The sequence below is a fragment of the Heterodontus francisci genome, chromosome 1 (assembly GCF_036365525.1).
Source record: "Heterodontus francisci isolate sHetFra1 chromosome 1, sHetFra1.hap1, whole genome shotgun sequence".
NCBI classification, from domain to species: domain Eukaryota; kingdom Metazoa; phylum Chordata; class Chondrichthyes; order Heterodontiformes; family Heterodontidae; genus Heterodontus; species Heterodontus francisci.
Genome location: NC_090371.1, coordinates 218,216,665 through 218,232,333, shown reverse-complemented (window position 1 = coordinate 218,232,333; position 15,669 = coordinate 218,216,665). Strand labels below are relative to the sequence as shown.

The 15,669-nt window shown below is 41.0% G+C and overlaps 1 protein-coding gene across 2 annotated transcripts in view; it reads right to left on the bottom strand.

The window, feature by feature from the left end:
- LOC137355604 (E3 ubiquitin-protein ligase MARCHF1-like) overlaps positions 1-11,092 on the bottom strand; it is a 217,708-nt gene extending 206,616 nt beyond the window's left edge. Inside the window, exon 1 of one of the 2 annotated variants that reach the window (XM_068020961.1) lies at positions 10,641-11,092. In XM_068020961.1, the coding sequence (XP_067877062.1) occupies positions 10,641-10,709 (69 nt within the window). In that variant the 5' untranslated portion in view covers positions 10,710-11,092. Of the gene's footprint in view, positions 1-10,282; positions 10,355-10,640 lie in introns of those variants that run through there. The other variant, XM_068021042.1, reaches the window with a different exon arrangement.
- Positions 11,093-15,669: the final 4,577 nt, after the last annotated feature.

The following is a 15,669-nucleotide window of genomic DNA, read 5'->3' as shown; positions in this document are numbered from 1 at the left end:
GCTCTCAGGCAGTGCATTCCACATCACAACAACTCGAAGCGTAAAGCAAATTCTCACGTTCCATCTGATTCTTTTGTCAATTATCTTAAATCTGCATCCTCTCGTTACAGATCCTCCTACCAGTGGAAATAATTTCTCCTTATTTACTCTATCAAAACCTCTCAGAATTTTGAACACCTCCACTAAATCTCCCCTTAACCTTCTCTGCTTTAAGGAGAACAAACCACAGTTTCTCTAGTCTCTCCAGGAAGTCCCTCATCCCTGGTACCATTCTAGTAAATCTTCCCTGCATTCTCTCTAAGGTTTTGACTTGTTTCCTAAAGTGTGATTCCTAGAATTGGACACAATAGTCCGGCTGAAGCTCCACCAATGATTTATAAGGATTTAGCATAACTTTCTTGCTTTTGTACTCTATGCCTCTATTTATAAAGCCATAGAGACATTTATGGTACAGAAGGAGGCCATGCAGCCCATCAAGTTCATGCTGGCTCTCCACGGAGCTATGCTGTCAATCCTACTACCTGGCTCGACCTCCATAGCCCTGCAAGTCTATTTATCCCCGGTGTCCATCCAACTTCCTCTTGAAGTCATTGGTTGTCTTTGCTTTCACCACCTTCGTGGGTACTGAGTTCCAGGTCATCACCCATGTGTAAAAAAGTACTTCCTCATAGAGAGATAGAGAGAAAGAGAGAGAGAAATGGGCAAGGAGTGAAAGAGAGAATTAGAAAGAACATACAAACATGAACGTATGAATTAGGAGCAGGAGTAGGCCATTCAGCCCCTCGGGCCTACTCCACTTTCAATAAGATCATGGCTGACCTGGTTAGTGGTCTCAACTCCAATTTCCTGTCTGCTCCCCATAACCCTTGACTCCCTTGTCAATCAAAAATCTATCTAACTCAGTCTTTCAAAATTCCAGTGGATGCAGGCCCAACCTGTCCAACATTTCCTCATAAGATAACCCCTTCATCCCAGGAATCAGTCGAGTGAACCTTCTCTGAACTGCTTCTAATGCAATTATATCCTTTCTTAAGTAAGGAAACCAAAACCGTATGCAGTATTCCAGATGTAGTCTCACCAATGCCCTGTATAACTGGAGCAAAACTTCCCTACTTTTATATTCCACTCTCCTTACAAAAACTACAAGATTCCATTTGTCTTCCTAATCACTTACTGTTAGCTGTATACTAGCTTTTTGTGAATTATGTATCCGGTCACCCAGGTCCCTCTGTACTGCAGAGTTCTGCAATCTGTCTCCATTTAAATAATATACTGCTTTTCTATTCTTCCTGCCAAAGTGGACAAGTTAACATTTTCCCACATTATACTCCATCTGCCAATTGTTACCACTCACTTAACCTATCTGGATCCCTTTGGAGACTCTATGTCTTCTTCACAACTTACTCTCCTCCCAATCATTGTTCATTGGCAAATTTAGCAAACACAAATTTGGTCCCTTCACCAAGTCATTGATATAGATTGTAAATAATTGAGGCCTCAGCACTAATCCTGTGGCACTCCACTAGTTACAGCCAAGAAAATCATTTTTAAAAAAAGCTATCAATTGTCCTGCCACCTTCAAAGATTTTCACATGTGAACCCTCAAGTCTTTCTGTTCCGGCGCCTCCTTTAAAAATACAATATTTAATTTATATTGCCTCTCCTCATTCTTCCTTCCAAAATGCATCACTTCATACTTCCTGTGTTATTAATCTTTCATGTGGCTCTCCATTTCACTGGTCTGTAACTTCTTGAAGTATGCTACTGTCCTTCTCAATGTTTAGTAAATCTCCAACTTTCGTATCATCTGCAAACATTGAAATTACGTGCTTTGTACCCTGTCACCAGGTTTCATGGAGGCACCCAAGATCGTGTCATTGGCACCAGCTAGACCTCATCGTCACAAGGCGAGCCTCCTTAAACAGTGTTCAAATCACACGCAGCTTCCACAGTACGGACTGCGACACCGACCACTCCCTGGTGTGCAGCAAGGTTAGACTCAGACCAAAGAAGTTGCATCATTCCAAGCAGAAGGGCCACCCGCGCATCAACACGAGCAGAATTTCTCATCCACAGCTGTTACAAAAATTTCTAAATTCACTTGTAACAGCCCTTCAAAACACTCCCACAGGGGATGCTGAGACCAAGTGGGCCCACATCAGAGACGCCATCTATGAGTCAGCTTTGACCACCTACGGCAAACGCACGAAGAGGAATGCAGACTGGTTACAATCTCATATTGAAGAGCTGGAACCTGTCATAGCCGCTCAGCGCATTGCACCGTTGAACTACAAGAAAGCCCCCAGCGAGTTAGCATCCGTAGCACTTAAAGCAGCCAGAAGCACTGCACAAAGAACAGCCAGGTGCTGCGCAAATGACTACAGGCAACACTTATGCAGTCATATTCAGCTGGCCTCAGAGAGCTTTTGGGCCTACCATCAAGAAGATCGCCCCCCTCAAATCTAAATCAGGGGACATAATCACTGACCAACGCAAGCAAATGGACTGCTGGGCTGAGCACTACCTAGAACTGTACTCCAGGGAGAATGTTGTCACTGAGACTGCCCTCGATGCAGCCCAGCCTCCACCAGTCATGGATGAGCTGGACGTACAGCCAACAAAATCGGAACTCAGTGATGCCATTGATTCTCTAGCCAGCGGAAAAGCCCCTGGGAAGGACAGCATTATCCCTGAAATAATCAAGAGTGCCAAGCCTGCTATACTCTCAGCACTACATGAACTGCTTTGCCTGTGCTGGGATGAGGGAGCAGTACCTCAGGACATGCGCGATGCCAATATTATCACCCTCTATAAAAACAAAGGTGACCGCGGTGACTGCAACAACTACCGTGGAATCTCCCTGCTCAGCATAGTGGGGAAAGTCTTTGCTCGAGTCGCTTTAAACAGGCTCCAGAAGCCGAGCGCGTCTACCCTGAGGCACAGTGTGGCTTTCGTGCAGAGAGATCGACCATTGACATGCTGTTCTCCCTTCATCAGATACAGGAGAAATGCCGCGAACAACAGATGCCCCTCTACATTGCTTTCATTGATCTCACCATAGCCTTTGACCTCGTCAGCAGACGTGGTCTTTTCAGACTACTAGAAAAGATTGGATGTCCACCAAAGCTACTAAGTATCATCACCTCATTCCATGAAAATATGAAAGGCACAATTCAACATAGCGGCACCTCATCAGACCCCTTTCCTATCCTGAATGGCGTGAAACAGGGCTGTGTTCTCGCACCCACACTTTTTGGGATTTTTTTCTCCCTGCTGCTCTCACATGCATTCAAGTCTTCAGAAGAAGGAATTTTCCTCCACACAAGATCAGGGGGCAGGTTGTTCAACCTTGCCCGTCTAAGAGCGAAGTCCAAAGTACGGAAAGTCCTCATCAGGGAACTCCTCTTTGCTGACGATGCTGCTTTAACATCTCACACTCAACAGTGTCTGCAGAGTCTCATCGACAGGTTTGCGGCTGCCTGCAACGAATTTGGCCTAAACATCAGCCTCAAGAAAACGAACATCATGGGATAGGACGTTAGAAATGCTCCATCCATCAATATTTGCGACCACGCTCTGGAAGTGGTTCAAGAGTTCACCTACCTAGGCTCAACTATCACCAGTAACCTGTCTCTAGATGCAGAAATCAACAAGCGCATGGGAAAGGCTTCCACTGCTATGTCCAGACTGGCCAAGAGGGTGTGGGAAAATGGCGCAGTGACACGGAACACAAAAGTCCGAGTTTATCAAGCCTGTGTCCTCAGTACCTTGCTCTATGGCAGCGAGGCCTGGACAACGTATGTCAGCCAAGAGCGACGTCTCAATTCATTCCATCTTCGCTGCCTCTGGAGAATACTTGGCATCAGGTGGCAGGACCATATCTCCAACACAGAAGTCCTCGAGGCGGCCAACATCCCCAGCTTATACACACTACTGAGTCAGCGGCGCTTGAGATGGCTTGGCCATGTGAGCCGCATGGAAGATGGCAGGATCCCCAAAGACACATTGTACAGCGAGCTCGCCACTGGTATCAGACCCACCGGCCGAACATGTCTCCGCTTTAAAGACTTCTGCAAACGCGACATGACGTCCTGTGACATTGATCACAAGTCGTGGGAGTCAGTTGCCAGCGTTCGCCGGAGCTGGCGGGCAGCCATAAAGGCGGGGCTAAAGTGTGGCGAGTCGAAGAGACTTAGCAGTTGGCAGGAAAAAAGACAGAAGCGCAAGGGGAGAGCCAACTGTGTAACAGCCCCGACATACCAATTTTTCTGCAGCACCTGTGGAAGAGCCTGTCACTCTAAAATTGGCCTTTATAGCCACTCCAGGTGCTGCTCCACAAACCACTGACCACCTCCAGGCGCTTACCCATTGTCTCTCGAGATAAGGAGGCCAAAGAAGAAGAAAGAAGTACCCAAGTCCAGATCATTAGTACATATTCATCCCTGGATGATACCATTGTATGCTCCACTCCAGTCTGAAAAACAACCGTTCACCACTACTGCTTTCTGTCCCTTAGCCAATTATGTATCTATGCAACCAGTGCTCCTTTAATACCAAGGGCTTCAATTTTGCTAATAAGTCTATTAAGTGGTACTTTATGAAACACCTTTTGAAAGTCAATATACACAATATTGCATGCACCGTCCTCATCAACTCTCTTCATTACTTCTTCAAGGAACTCAATCAAGTTTGTCAAACATGATTTTTCTCTAACAAATCCATGCTGTCTGTTGTTTATTAAAACATGATTTTAAAAGTGACAATTAATTTTGTCACAGATTATTGTCTCAAAGTTTCCCCATCACTGACTGACTTGTAGTTACTGGGTTTAGCCCCCTCCCTTTTTTGAACAGGGGTGTAACATTTGCAATCCCCCAGTCCGCTGGCACCACTCCCGTAATATCATTTACACAATACTGTTATTATTTTAACTTCTGATCCTTCCCTTGACTCATCCTTGTTAACATTTGTCTCTGTCAGTATGTTTTTCTCATCTATCTTTAACCACTACCTCTCTTCATGTTCATTGATGTTCCGTCATGCTGCTTTGCAGTTATGTGCACGATATTCAACTTCTGTACTTTCCAGCAAGTTCTGTGATTCATTGACATCCCAGTGTCTTTTGCAGTGATCTATTGCCACACTTTTTTTTTTAGCTCCTTTGCATATTTGGGAGTCATCTACCAGAATATTTTTGCATTTCTCTGTGACTGAGCTTACTAGTGCATTCAGGCCCTGGTCTCAAGCATTTGCCATGCAAATATTCTCCACAAGTACTGTACATTTCATAAAGGGATTAAAGAACATTTTGCACTTCTGTTGGTTATTTAGTTGAGAATCGTTAAAGAACTATTATCATAAATACATTGTGATTAGGTCCACTTTTACATCATCGTTAAGAAAATCACATTCTCAGGCATCATACATTTCAGAATCATCTGTTCTTGTCTTTTCTTCAGCAAATAACACCCTACAATAAAAACAGGCATTTCACTTGTTTCTTTGAACAGAAGAAAACATGGACCATAATTGTTAAGGTTAGGCCTCTTTTAATTCTCTAAGATGAAGCCCTACTTGTTTTTCGCTAAGGGACTGATTATGACTGATACTAAATAGCTATCCCAAAAACTTATTGAATCATACATGGGAAATACCGCACAGAGACAGGCCATTTGGCTCAACCAGTCCCTGCCGGTGTTTATGCTCCACTCGAGCTCCTCCCATTTTTCCTCATCAAAATCTATCATCGTAACCCTCTATTCCCTTTTCCCTTATACGCTTGTCTAGCTTTCCGTTAAATGGATCTATACCATCTGCTTCAACCGCTCCCTGTGGTAGTGAGTTCCACATTCTCACCACTCTTTGGGTAAAGAGGTTTCTTCTGAATTCCCTATTGGATTTCTTGGTTATATTGATGGCCTGTAGTTATGCTTTTCCCTACAAGTGGAACAGTTCTCTCTGTATCTACTCTATCAAAACCTTTCAGAATTTTAAAGACCTCTATTAGGTCACCCCATAGCCTTCTTTTTCAAGTAAAAAAGAGACCCAACCTGTTCATCCTCTCCTGATATGGATTCCCATGCATTTCTGGTATCATCCTTGTAAATCTCCCCTGCACCCTCTCTGGTACCTCCATATCCTTTTTATAATATGGCGACCAGAACTGCATGCAGTACTCTAAGAGTGATCTAACCAAGGTTTGATACAGATTTAGTATAACTTCCCTATTTTCAATTCTATCCCTCGAGAAATAAAGCCTACTACTTGCTTTGTTTTTTTTATGGCCTTGCTAATCTGTGGTGCCACATTTAGGGATTGGTGTGTTTGTACTCCGAGATCCCTTTGTTCCTCTACCCTATCGAGACTCGTTACCTTCCAAGTAATAAGTGACACTTGTATTCTTCCTACCAAAATATACTTCAACACAGACAAATGTGAGGTACTTCATTTGCCACTTATCTGCCTATTCTGCAAGTTTATTAATGCCCTCCTATTATTTGTTGTCACCCCAATCAGTATTGACTATCCCCCCAATTTGGTGTCATTCACAAATTTAGAAATTGTGTTTTTGATTCCAAAGTCCAAATCATTAATATAAATTGCGAAAGGCAGTGATCCCAGCACAGATCCTTCTGGAACACCACTTTCTACCTTCTGCCATTCTGAGTAACTACCCTTTAGCATTACTGAAAAAAAGAGACATGCTGCTGAAGCTTTTTGTCTTGCACTCATCAAGACAGATGCAAGAATGCCGAATTTCAAAGCGAGCATCAAACTATACTGCATGAGAAAAAGGGTGTTCACTGTTGGCAAGCCGACTCTGATTAGTCGAGGTGTTGCCATCGAGAATGCACCAGGGAACTACTTTCCACCATGTTTTGTTTAATTCAAAAAATATTTTGTTTCACTAACAGGATGCTGCCATTAAACCAAAAAGACATTCTGCTTACCACACAAATGAGCAATGTGGTATATGAATTCCAGTGCTGCTCAAAGTCAGGTACGTAGGCCGTACATCCCAAACAGCACATCCCTTTAGCTGTTCACAATAGGCAGAGTATTAACCGTACTCAAGCAGCCTGTACTTGTAAAACTTTGCAATTGGACAGCACTTACTAACAATCCTGCGTGTGCTAAGAATTATATGAACAACCAATTTAAGATGAGTTCACAATGTGGCTCACTTACACTTGCTAGAAGCTACATATATTCATACGCAGGGACCTGTCCTTTGCAGGCAAAAGGAACATATCCAGGCATTGTGCCTTTTTGAATTAAACAAAGCGTAAAGGACAATATTTCCCTGGTGCATTCTCCATGGCAACGCCTTGACCAGAGTCAACTTGCCAACCTATCAGCACCTCTTTTATCATGCAGCATAAATTCTTGCTTCCTTTGAAATTTGGCATTCTTGCATCTGCCTTGGCGAGTGCAAGATGAAAAGTGTCGATAGCGTGTCTTTTTTTTCAGCAATACTCAAGTTCTGTACTACCAAGTGACTATTTGTATAACTACCCTTTACTCCACTCTCTGCTTTCCGTCTTGAAGCCAGCTAGAAATCCATTTTGCCACTTGTCCCCTGACTCTGCATTCTCTGACCAGACTATTATGGGACACCTTATTAAAGGACGTTTGAAAATGCAGATAATTTACATTGATGGCTTTATTGAAAGCTGGTATCAGTAACGGTGCCATGAAAGTATCATGGATTTTCATAAAAATTCATCTGGTTCACGAATGTCATTTAGGGAAGGAAGGAAATCTGCTGTCCTTACCCGGTCTGACCTACATGTGACTCCAGACCCACAGCAATGTGGTTGACTCTTAACTGCCCTCTGAAATGGCCTAGCAAGCCACTCAGTTCTCAAGGGCAATTAGGGATGGGCAACAAATTTTGGCCTTGCCAGCGACACCCACATCCCATGAAAGAATTTTTAAAAATCTACTACATTACCGTTGTCTACTCTCTCTGTTACCCCCTCAAAAAAATCAATATTGTTCGTCAAGCAGGATTTTCCCTTTGAAATCCATGCTGACTATTCATTATTATATTTTTCTTTTCTAAATGTTCATCTATTTTCTACTTTAGTATTTTTAAAAAAAAATTTTCTACCATCAATGTTAAGCTGACTGGTCTATAATTCCCTGGGCATGTTTTGTCTGCCTTCTTAAATATAGGAATTATGTTAGCTATCTGCCAATCCTCTGCCATGACATCTTTTTCTGACAAATTATTAAATATGTGTACTTATGCCTCTGCTATCTCTTCCCAAATTCTTTTAAAATGGATGGATGCAATCCATCCAGACCAGGGTTTTATCCACTTTGAGTTTTATTTGATTATTCAATACATCCCTTTTTATTATTTTAAATGTACTTATCACATTACTCATCACATCATTCAATGAGATGTTTACTTGTTCTATCTCCTTGGTAAAGACCGAAGCAAAATAATTATTTAATATTTCTGCCATCTCCGTATCATTACCTGTGGTATTATCCTATCTTTCCCTTAATGGTCCCATTTCCATCCCAGCCTTTCTTTTTTATTGCTGTGCCCATAAAATATTTTACTATTTTGTGTTAAGTTCCTTGATAACTTAATTTCACAGTTCCTCTTTGTCTTCCTAATTATTTTTTTGACATCTCATCTCTTCATATTCTCTCTTATTATTCACTCCTCTGCTATGTAGTTAATGTATGCCTCTTTCCTAACCCTGAATTGTTCCCTTATGTTTTTATTCATCAGTGGAGTCTCATTAGTGTTTAGTTTGTTCTTTCCTTTTAGAGTAATATATTTTTCCTGCACTCTGTTGAACACCTGTTTAAATTGTTACAAAAGCTCATGGATATCATGGTTACATTTTCCACGACAAATAATGGCCAAAGCAGCAGAATACTATTTAGCACATGTACAAACACCAATAATAAGAGTGGATGATTAATTTATTATGATGACAGCATGTAAATCTAAGTGGACTATTACCACATCACCAACAAATAGCTTGGAATGAACCATTCAAGTCTCAGTCTTTAACTGTATAAATTCATAGTCAACTTAAAATGCATTAAATGAAACATGCGTATACCTGACTAAAGTAGCTGTATTTCAGCCAGTGAACAAATACTGCAATCAAAGCCTGTCAAATTATTAACTGTGTTTATTTTGCCAACTGCTGATATGGAAAGCCCGACTGGTCAAAGTAGCATTCCATGGCCCCATTTACATGAGGTATTTTTCATCAACTGGACTGAATCCAGCCATTAAACTGAAAAAAAGTAGTAACCCTCACCTTTTCATATACTTGGTGTTTATTGACATTTGCCTATAGAACAGCAGCCACTGCATTTCAAAGTAAATCATTGCATGTGAGGCACTTTGAAACTTTTTGACAGATGTGCTAAGCAAATGTATAAAGCTCTTATTGACAAATCCTGAAACAATGATTTTTTGAAACCTCTCAACATCTCTAATATATAGGCAGCTGACAAATACCTGCCATAAACAAAACCTGCTCATTAGTCACCTACTCCCATAGTTTGAAACTACAGAGTGACACTTTATATCGATATTTTTGAAGGATTGGCAGTACCTAGAATTTTTCTGATGAATTTCAGATTGCATTGAATGAATAATTAATAGACAAACCCATGCCAATTAACTTTATAATCCAAAGAACTACATATTAAAGCAGTAGTCAACAGCACGTGTTAGTACACAATATTTTCATGTATATAGAGCTTGTGACTTATTCTTTGACCTGTTAATACAGCAATACAGTACATTGCTGCATTCACTTTCAGCCTTCATTCAGTCACCCCGTCTCACAGACGCATTTTTTTTTTACTTTTTATTCTTTGCATTATTCAGTGCAAGTAGCTTGCCTCTATCGGGCAAAACAGCAGCTAATTAAAAGCAGTCCTTTTTTCCTATAATCGAAAGTAACGTATTATTAAAGATTCAATATTTAATATGAATTATTGCTGTAAAACTTCTACATGGGTAACTGCAGTATAAAGTGAATAGCAGAATCAGTTAAATCGATACATTAAAACGTAGGTTGAGGTGACATTACTTATACACTTTTAACTGCAAGATTTCTAAGTTTTTTGATAAAATTCATTTCATAGGATGTCACTAAACTTTGCTCTGTGAGCTGTGACTATTAATACTTTCCACACGAGTGTGATTAAAATGTCAGCATTTAATGTTTGCTAATTTAGTTCTTGTAAATTAGCAAAACAATGTTTCAAATCCCCAAGCTGACTGATGATAACTTACCTTTTGTTTTATAATCCAATGCATAACGACTCAAGTGAAAGGAGCACCATTCTTCATAAAGATGGAAAAACATAAATCACATCGAAGCATTATTTGCCTATGACATCATCGTGACGGCTATTCAGGCTCTTCCACAAAGAAAATATTTTCCCATCACTTTTTTTTTGCCTCTGCGGGAATCATGTCCCTTGAACTACCTAACAGCTCTTTCAACAATGCAGGAGAACCAGACGCAGAACATAGAGAAAGCTTGACTAAACACACAGTTTACAATCTGTAGAATATAAATATTCTTGCCACTTATCTCCTGAGGCAAGCTCTGGGAAGAACCAGAACAGAAAACAACAAACCAGGTTACCTGCACACATATCTCCAGCGCTGTATTCCCACCCGACAGTACATTGCTGCATTCACTTTCAGCCTTCATTCAGTCACCCCGTCTCACAGCCGCATTTTTTTTTTTACTTTTTATCTGAATACCCTCCTGCAGCCATAACTTTGCCCTCACATCTGTTTTCCAGGGAAGTTAGGAAAAGAGAAGTCACTACGAATAATGTTCTGGCGAGGGCAGAGCATGCGAAAGCAGAAGCTGGATTACTTTGGTCTGATCAGGCAGAAAGGCAGCAACTGTGCATAATTCATGAAACGAGATGAAAGTCCGCTTGCCCTCTCTGTAAGTCTACGAGTCACTTGGACCATTAAACCGGGTTGTCAAAGGGTGCTTGAGACCTCCCCCTTTTAAAAACGGCCTTGATCTGAAGGACCTGCCTGTTTCGGAGATAGAGATGAGAGGCTGACATCCAAATAAGAGACAGCAGCACGCTCTTAGCAGGACGAAATAATTCAGCAGTTTTCAATTACTTCAGTCTGCATGTCTGTCTTTGAGACTCAGAACAAGTGTATGAGCAGTAAAATGAGAATGGTTTTATTCATTCTTGAGCCAACAGAGCCGTTCACAAAATTAATTAAAATATGGACTCCCAGGATTTTAATGATAACATTTAAATATTTTTCATTATGTGGTTATAAAGAAACAGCAAAAGACTACAGCTATCTTTTCATTGCCATTGCTGCTGCTGCACAGATTATTGTTATTCTGAAATAATTTTATAAAGTCTCATGTCTTGAAATGTAACAATGCCATAAAAAGTCAAACCATTGAAAAACAATAGATGGCATTAATTGGAAGCAAGCTTTGTTCTCAGGATTAAAAACACAAAACAGGGTTATTTTTAACTCATTGCTCAGTGGAAATTGAGCAGGCAAGCAGTTAAAATGGAATAGCTTCATTTCTCGCTCTCCCCACCAATTTCCAATTTTAAAACATGAAAACATAAGAAGGCCATTTGGCCCCTCGAGTCTGCTCCTCCATTCAATTTGATAATGGGTGATCTGGTTGTGGCCTTAACTCGACTTTTAGTTTAGTTTAGTTTAGTTTCGAGATACAGCACTGAAACAGGCCCTTTGGCCCACCGAGTCTGTGCCGACCATCAACCACCCATTTATACTAATCCTACACTAATCCCATATCCCTACCACATCCCCACCTGTCCCTATATTTCCCTACCACCTACCTATACTAAGGGCACTTTATAATGGCCAATTTACACAGGGAGAACTTGCAAACTCCACACAGGCAGTACCCAGAATTGAACCCGGGTTGCTGGAGCTGTGAGGCTGCGGTGCTAACCACTGCGCCACTTTTCTGCCTGTTGCCCATAACCCTTTACTCCATTGGAGATTAAAAATCTGTCTAGCTCAGAATTGAATATATTCAATGACCCAGCCTCCACTGCTGTCTAGGGTAGAGAATTCCAAAGATTAATGACCCTCTGAGAAAAGAAATTCCTCCTCTTTTCCATCTTAAATAGAAGACCCCTTATTCTGAAACTGTGCCCCCTAGTTCTAGAATCCCCCATGAGGGGAAACATCTTCTCAGCATCTACCCTGTCAAGCCCCCTCACAATCTTATATGTCAATAAGATCACCTCTCATTCTTTTAAACTCCAATGAGTATAGGCCCAACCTGCTCAAACTTTCCTCATTAGACAACCCCTTCATCCTAGGAATCAATCTAGTGAACCTTCTCTGAACTGCCTCCAATGCAAGTAAATCCTTTCTTAAATAAGGAGAACAAAACTGTACGCAGTACTCTAGGCCATGTACAGTTGTAGCAAGACTTCCCTTCTTTTATACTCCATCCGCCTTGCAATAAATGCTAACATTCAATTTGCCTTCCTAATTACTTGCTATACCTGCATGCTAACTTTTTGTGATTCGTGTACATGGACACCCAGATCCATCAGTACCACAGCATCCTGCAGTCTTCCTCCATTTAAAAAATATTCTGCTTTTCTATTCTTCCCACCAAAGTGGACAACTTCACATTTTTCTACATTATACTCCATCTGCCGGATTTTTGCCCATTCACTAAATCTATCCTTTCACAGACTCTTTGAATCCTCCTCACAACTTGCTTTCCTACCTATCTTTGTATTGTCAGCAAATTTGGCTACAATACACACAGTCCTTTCATCCAAGATATCAATATAGGTTGTGAATGGTTGCTGGCCCCAGCACTGATCCCTTTGGCACTCCACTAGTTACAGTTTGCGAACCTAAAAATGGCCCATTTATTCTCTCTATTTCCTGTTAACCAATCCTCTATCCATGCTGATATATTATCCCCAACACCACAAGCTCTTATCTTCTGCAGTAACCTTTTATGTGGCACCTTTTTGAATGCCTTTTGGAAATCCATATACACTACATCTACTGGTTCCCCTTTATCCACCTGCTTGTTACATCCTCAAAGAACTGTAATAACTTTGTCAAACATGATTTTTCTTTCACAAAACCATATTGATTCTGCTTGATTGGATTATGATTTTCCAAATGCTCTGCTACTACTTCCTGAATAATGGCCTATCGTTTCCTGCCTTCTGTATTTCTCCTTTCTTGTTTAGAGGTGTTACATTTGCGGTTTTCCAATCCGCTGGGGTCGTTCCAGAATCTCAGGAATTTTGGAAGATTAAACCAATGCATCCACATCTTTGCAGCCACTTCCTTTAAGACCCTAGAATGCAGGCCATCAGGTCTAGGGGACTTGTCAGCCTTTAATCCCATTAGTTTTCCTAGTACTCTTCCTCTAGTGATAGTATTTGTTTTAAGTTCCTCCCTCCCTTTTCCCCTTGATCTTCTACTATTCTTTTTGCATCTTCTGTGAAGACAGATACAAAATATTTGTTCAAAGTCTCTGCTATTTCCTTGTTTCCCATTATTAATAGCCCAGTCTCATCCTCTGAGGGACCAACATTTACTTTAGCTACTCTCTTTTTTATATACTTGTAGAAGCTCTTATTTTCTGCTTTTATATTTCTTGCTAGTTTACTCTCATATTCTAATTTCACCCTCTTTATTAATTTTTAGTCAGCCTTTGCTGGTTTCTAAAATTTTCACAATCTTCTGGCCTTCCACTAATCTTCACAGGATTGCATGCCTTTCCTTTCAATTTGACACCATCCTTAACTTCCTTAGTTAGCCACAGATGGTGCATCCTTTTTGTAGAGTCTTTCTTTCTCAATGGAATATATATTTCTGAGAGTTATGAAGTATTTCCTTAAATGCCTGCCACAGCTTATCTACTGTGTTACCTATTAACTTATTTTCCCAGTCCACTTTAGCCAACTCTGTCTTCATACCTTCGTAATTGCCTTTATTTAAGACACTAGTTTCAGACCTAGGTTGTTTGCCCTCAAATTGAATGTGAAATTCTATCATGTTATGATCACTCTTGCCTAGAGGAGCCTTTACGATGAGATAATTAATTAATCTTGTCTCATTACACATTACTAGATCTAAAATAGCCTGTTACATGGTTGGTTCCAGATGTATTGTTCTCAGAAACTGTCCTGAATACATTCTATGAACTCATCCTCAAGGCTACCTTTGCCAATTTGATTTGACTAATCAATATGAAGTTTAAAATCACCCATGATTATTGCAGAAACCTTCTTACAAGCCCCCATTATTTCTTGATTTATACTCTGTCCTACAGTGTAGTTACTATTAGATGGCCCATAAACTACTTCCACAAGTGACTTCTTCCCTTTGCTATTTCTTATCTCCACCCAAACTGATCCTACATCCTGATCTTCTAAGCCAAAATCATTTCTCGCTACTGTACTGATCTCATCCTTTATTAACAGAGCTACCCCAGCTCCTTTTCCTTTCTTCCTATAGTTTCAAAATGTCAAATACCCTTGAATATTCAGTTTCCAAACTTGGCCATTCTGCAACCATGTTTCTGTAATGGCTTTCATATCATACCCATTTATTTCTATTTGTGCTATCAATTCTTCCATCTTGTTTTGAATGCTGCGAGCATTTAATTCTGTCCTTTTACTATTTTTCCCTAATCTGACCCTATTAGCTGGTGCACTCTTGTTTGAATGCTCTGTCCCTTCCTGTCACATTCTGATTATCTTTACCTGTATCACTACCCTGCATTATTGCCTTGTCCTTTCTTGTTATCTTTTAAAATATCCCCTCACATGAACTCTCCCCCACAACTATTAGTTTAAAGTACTTGCTACAACCCTAGTTATATAATTCACCAGGACACTGGTCCCAGCGGGGTTCAGGTGAAGCAGGTCCCAAAGATACAGCTCCCTATTTCCCCAGTACTGGTGCCAGTGCCCCATGAATCGCAACCCATTTCTCCCATAGCAATCTTAGAGCGATGCATTAAACTCTCTGAAATTATTTACCCTATGCCAATTTGCTTGTGCATCAGGTTGTAATCCAAAGATTATTACTTTTGTAGTTCTGCTTTTTAATTTAGCCCCTAGTAAAACCTCTTTCTTAGTCCCACCTATGTTGTTGGTACCTATGTGGACCATGACAACTGTATCCTTCCCCTCCTACTCCAAGTTCCTCTTCAGCCCTGAGAAGATGTCCTTAACCCTCGCACCAGGCATGCAACACAGCCTCCGAGACCCATGCTGTCAGCCACAGAGAACAGTATCTATCCCTTTAACTATACTCGTCCCCACTACTATTACATTCATTTTTACTCCTCACACTTGAAAGGCCCCCTGGACCATGATGCTGCGGTCAATTTGATCATCCTCCCTGCAGCCCCTTCTCTCATCCACACAGGCTGCAAGAACCTTGAACCTGTTGGACAAGTGCAAGGGCTGAGTCTCCTCCTGTGCTACCTTTTGTATCTCCATACCTGCGTCACTCGTAGTCACGCTCTCCTGTCCCTGACCACAGACTAAATCTGAAGTATCTAAGGGGTGTGACAGCCTCCTGGAACAAAGTGTCCAAGTAACTTTCTCCCTTCCCTGATGCATCGCAGTGTCTGAAGTTCGGACTCCAGCTCA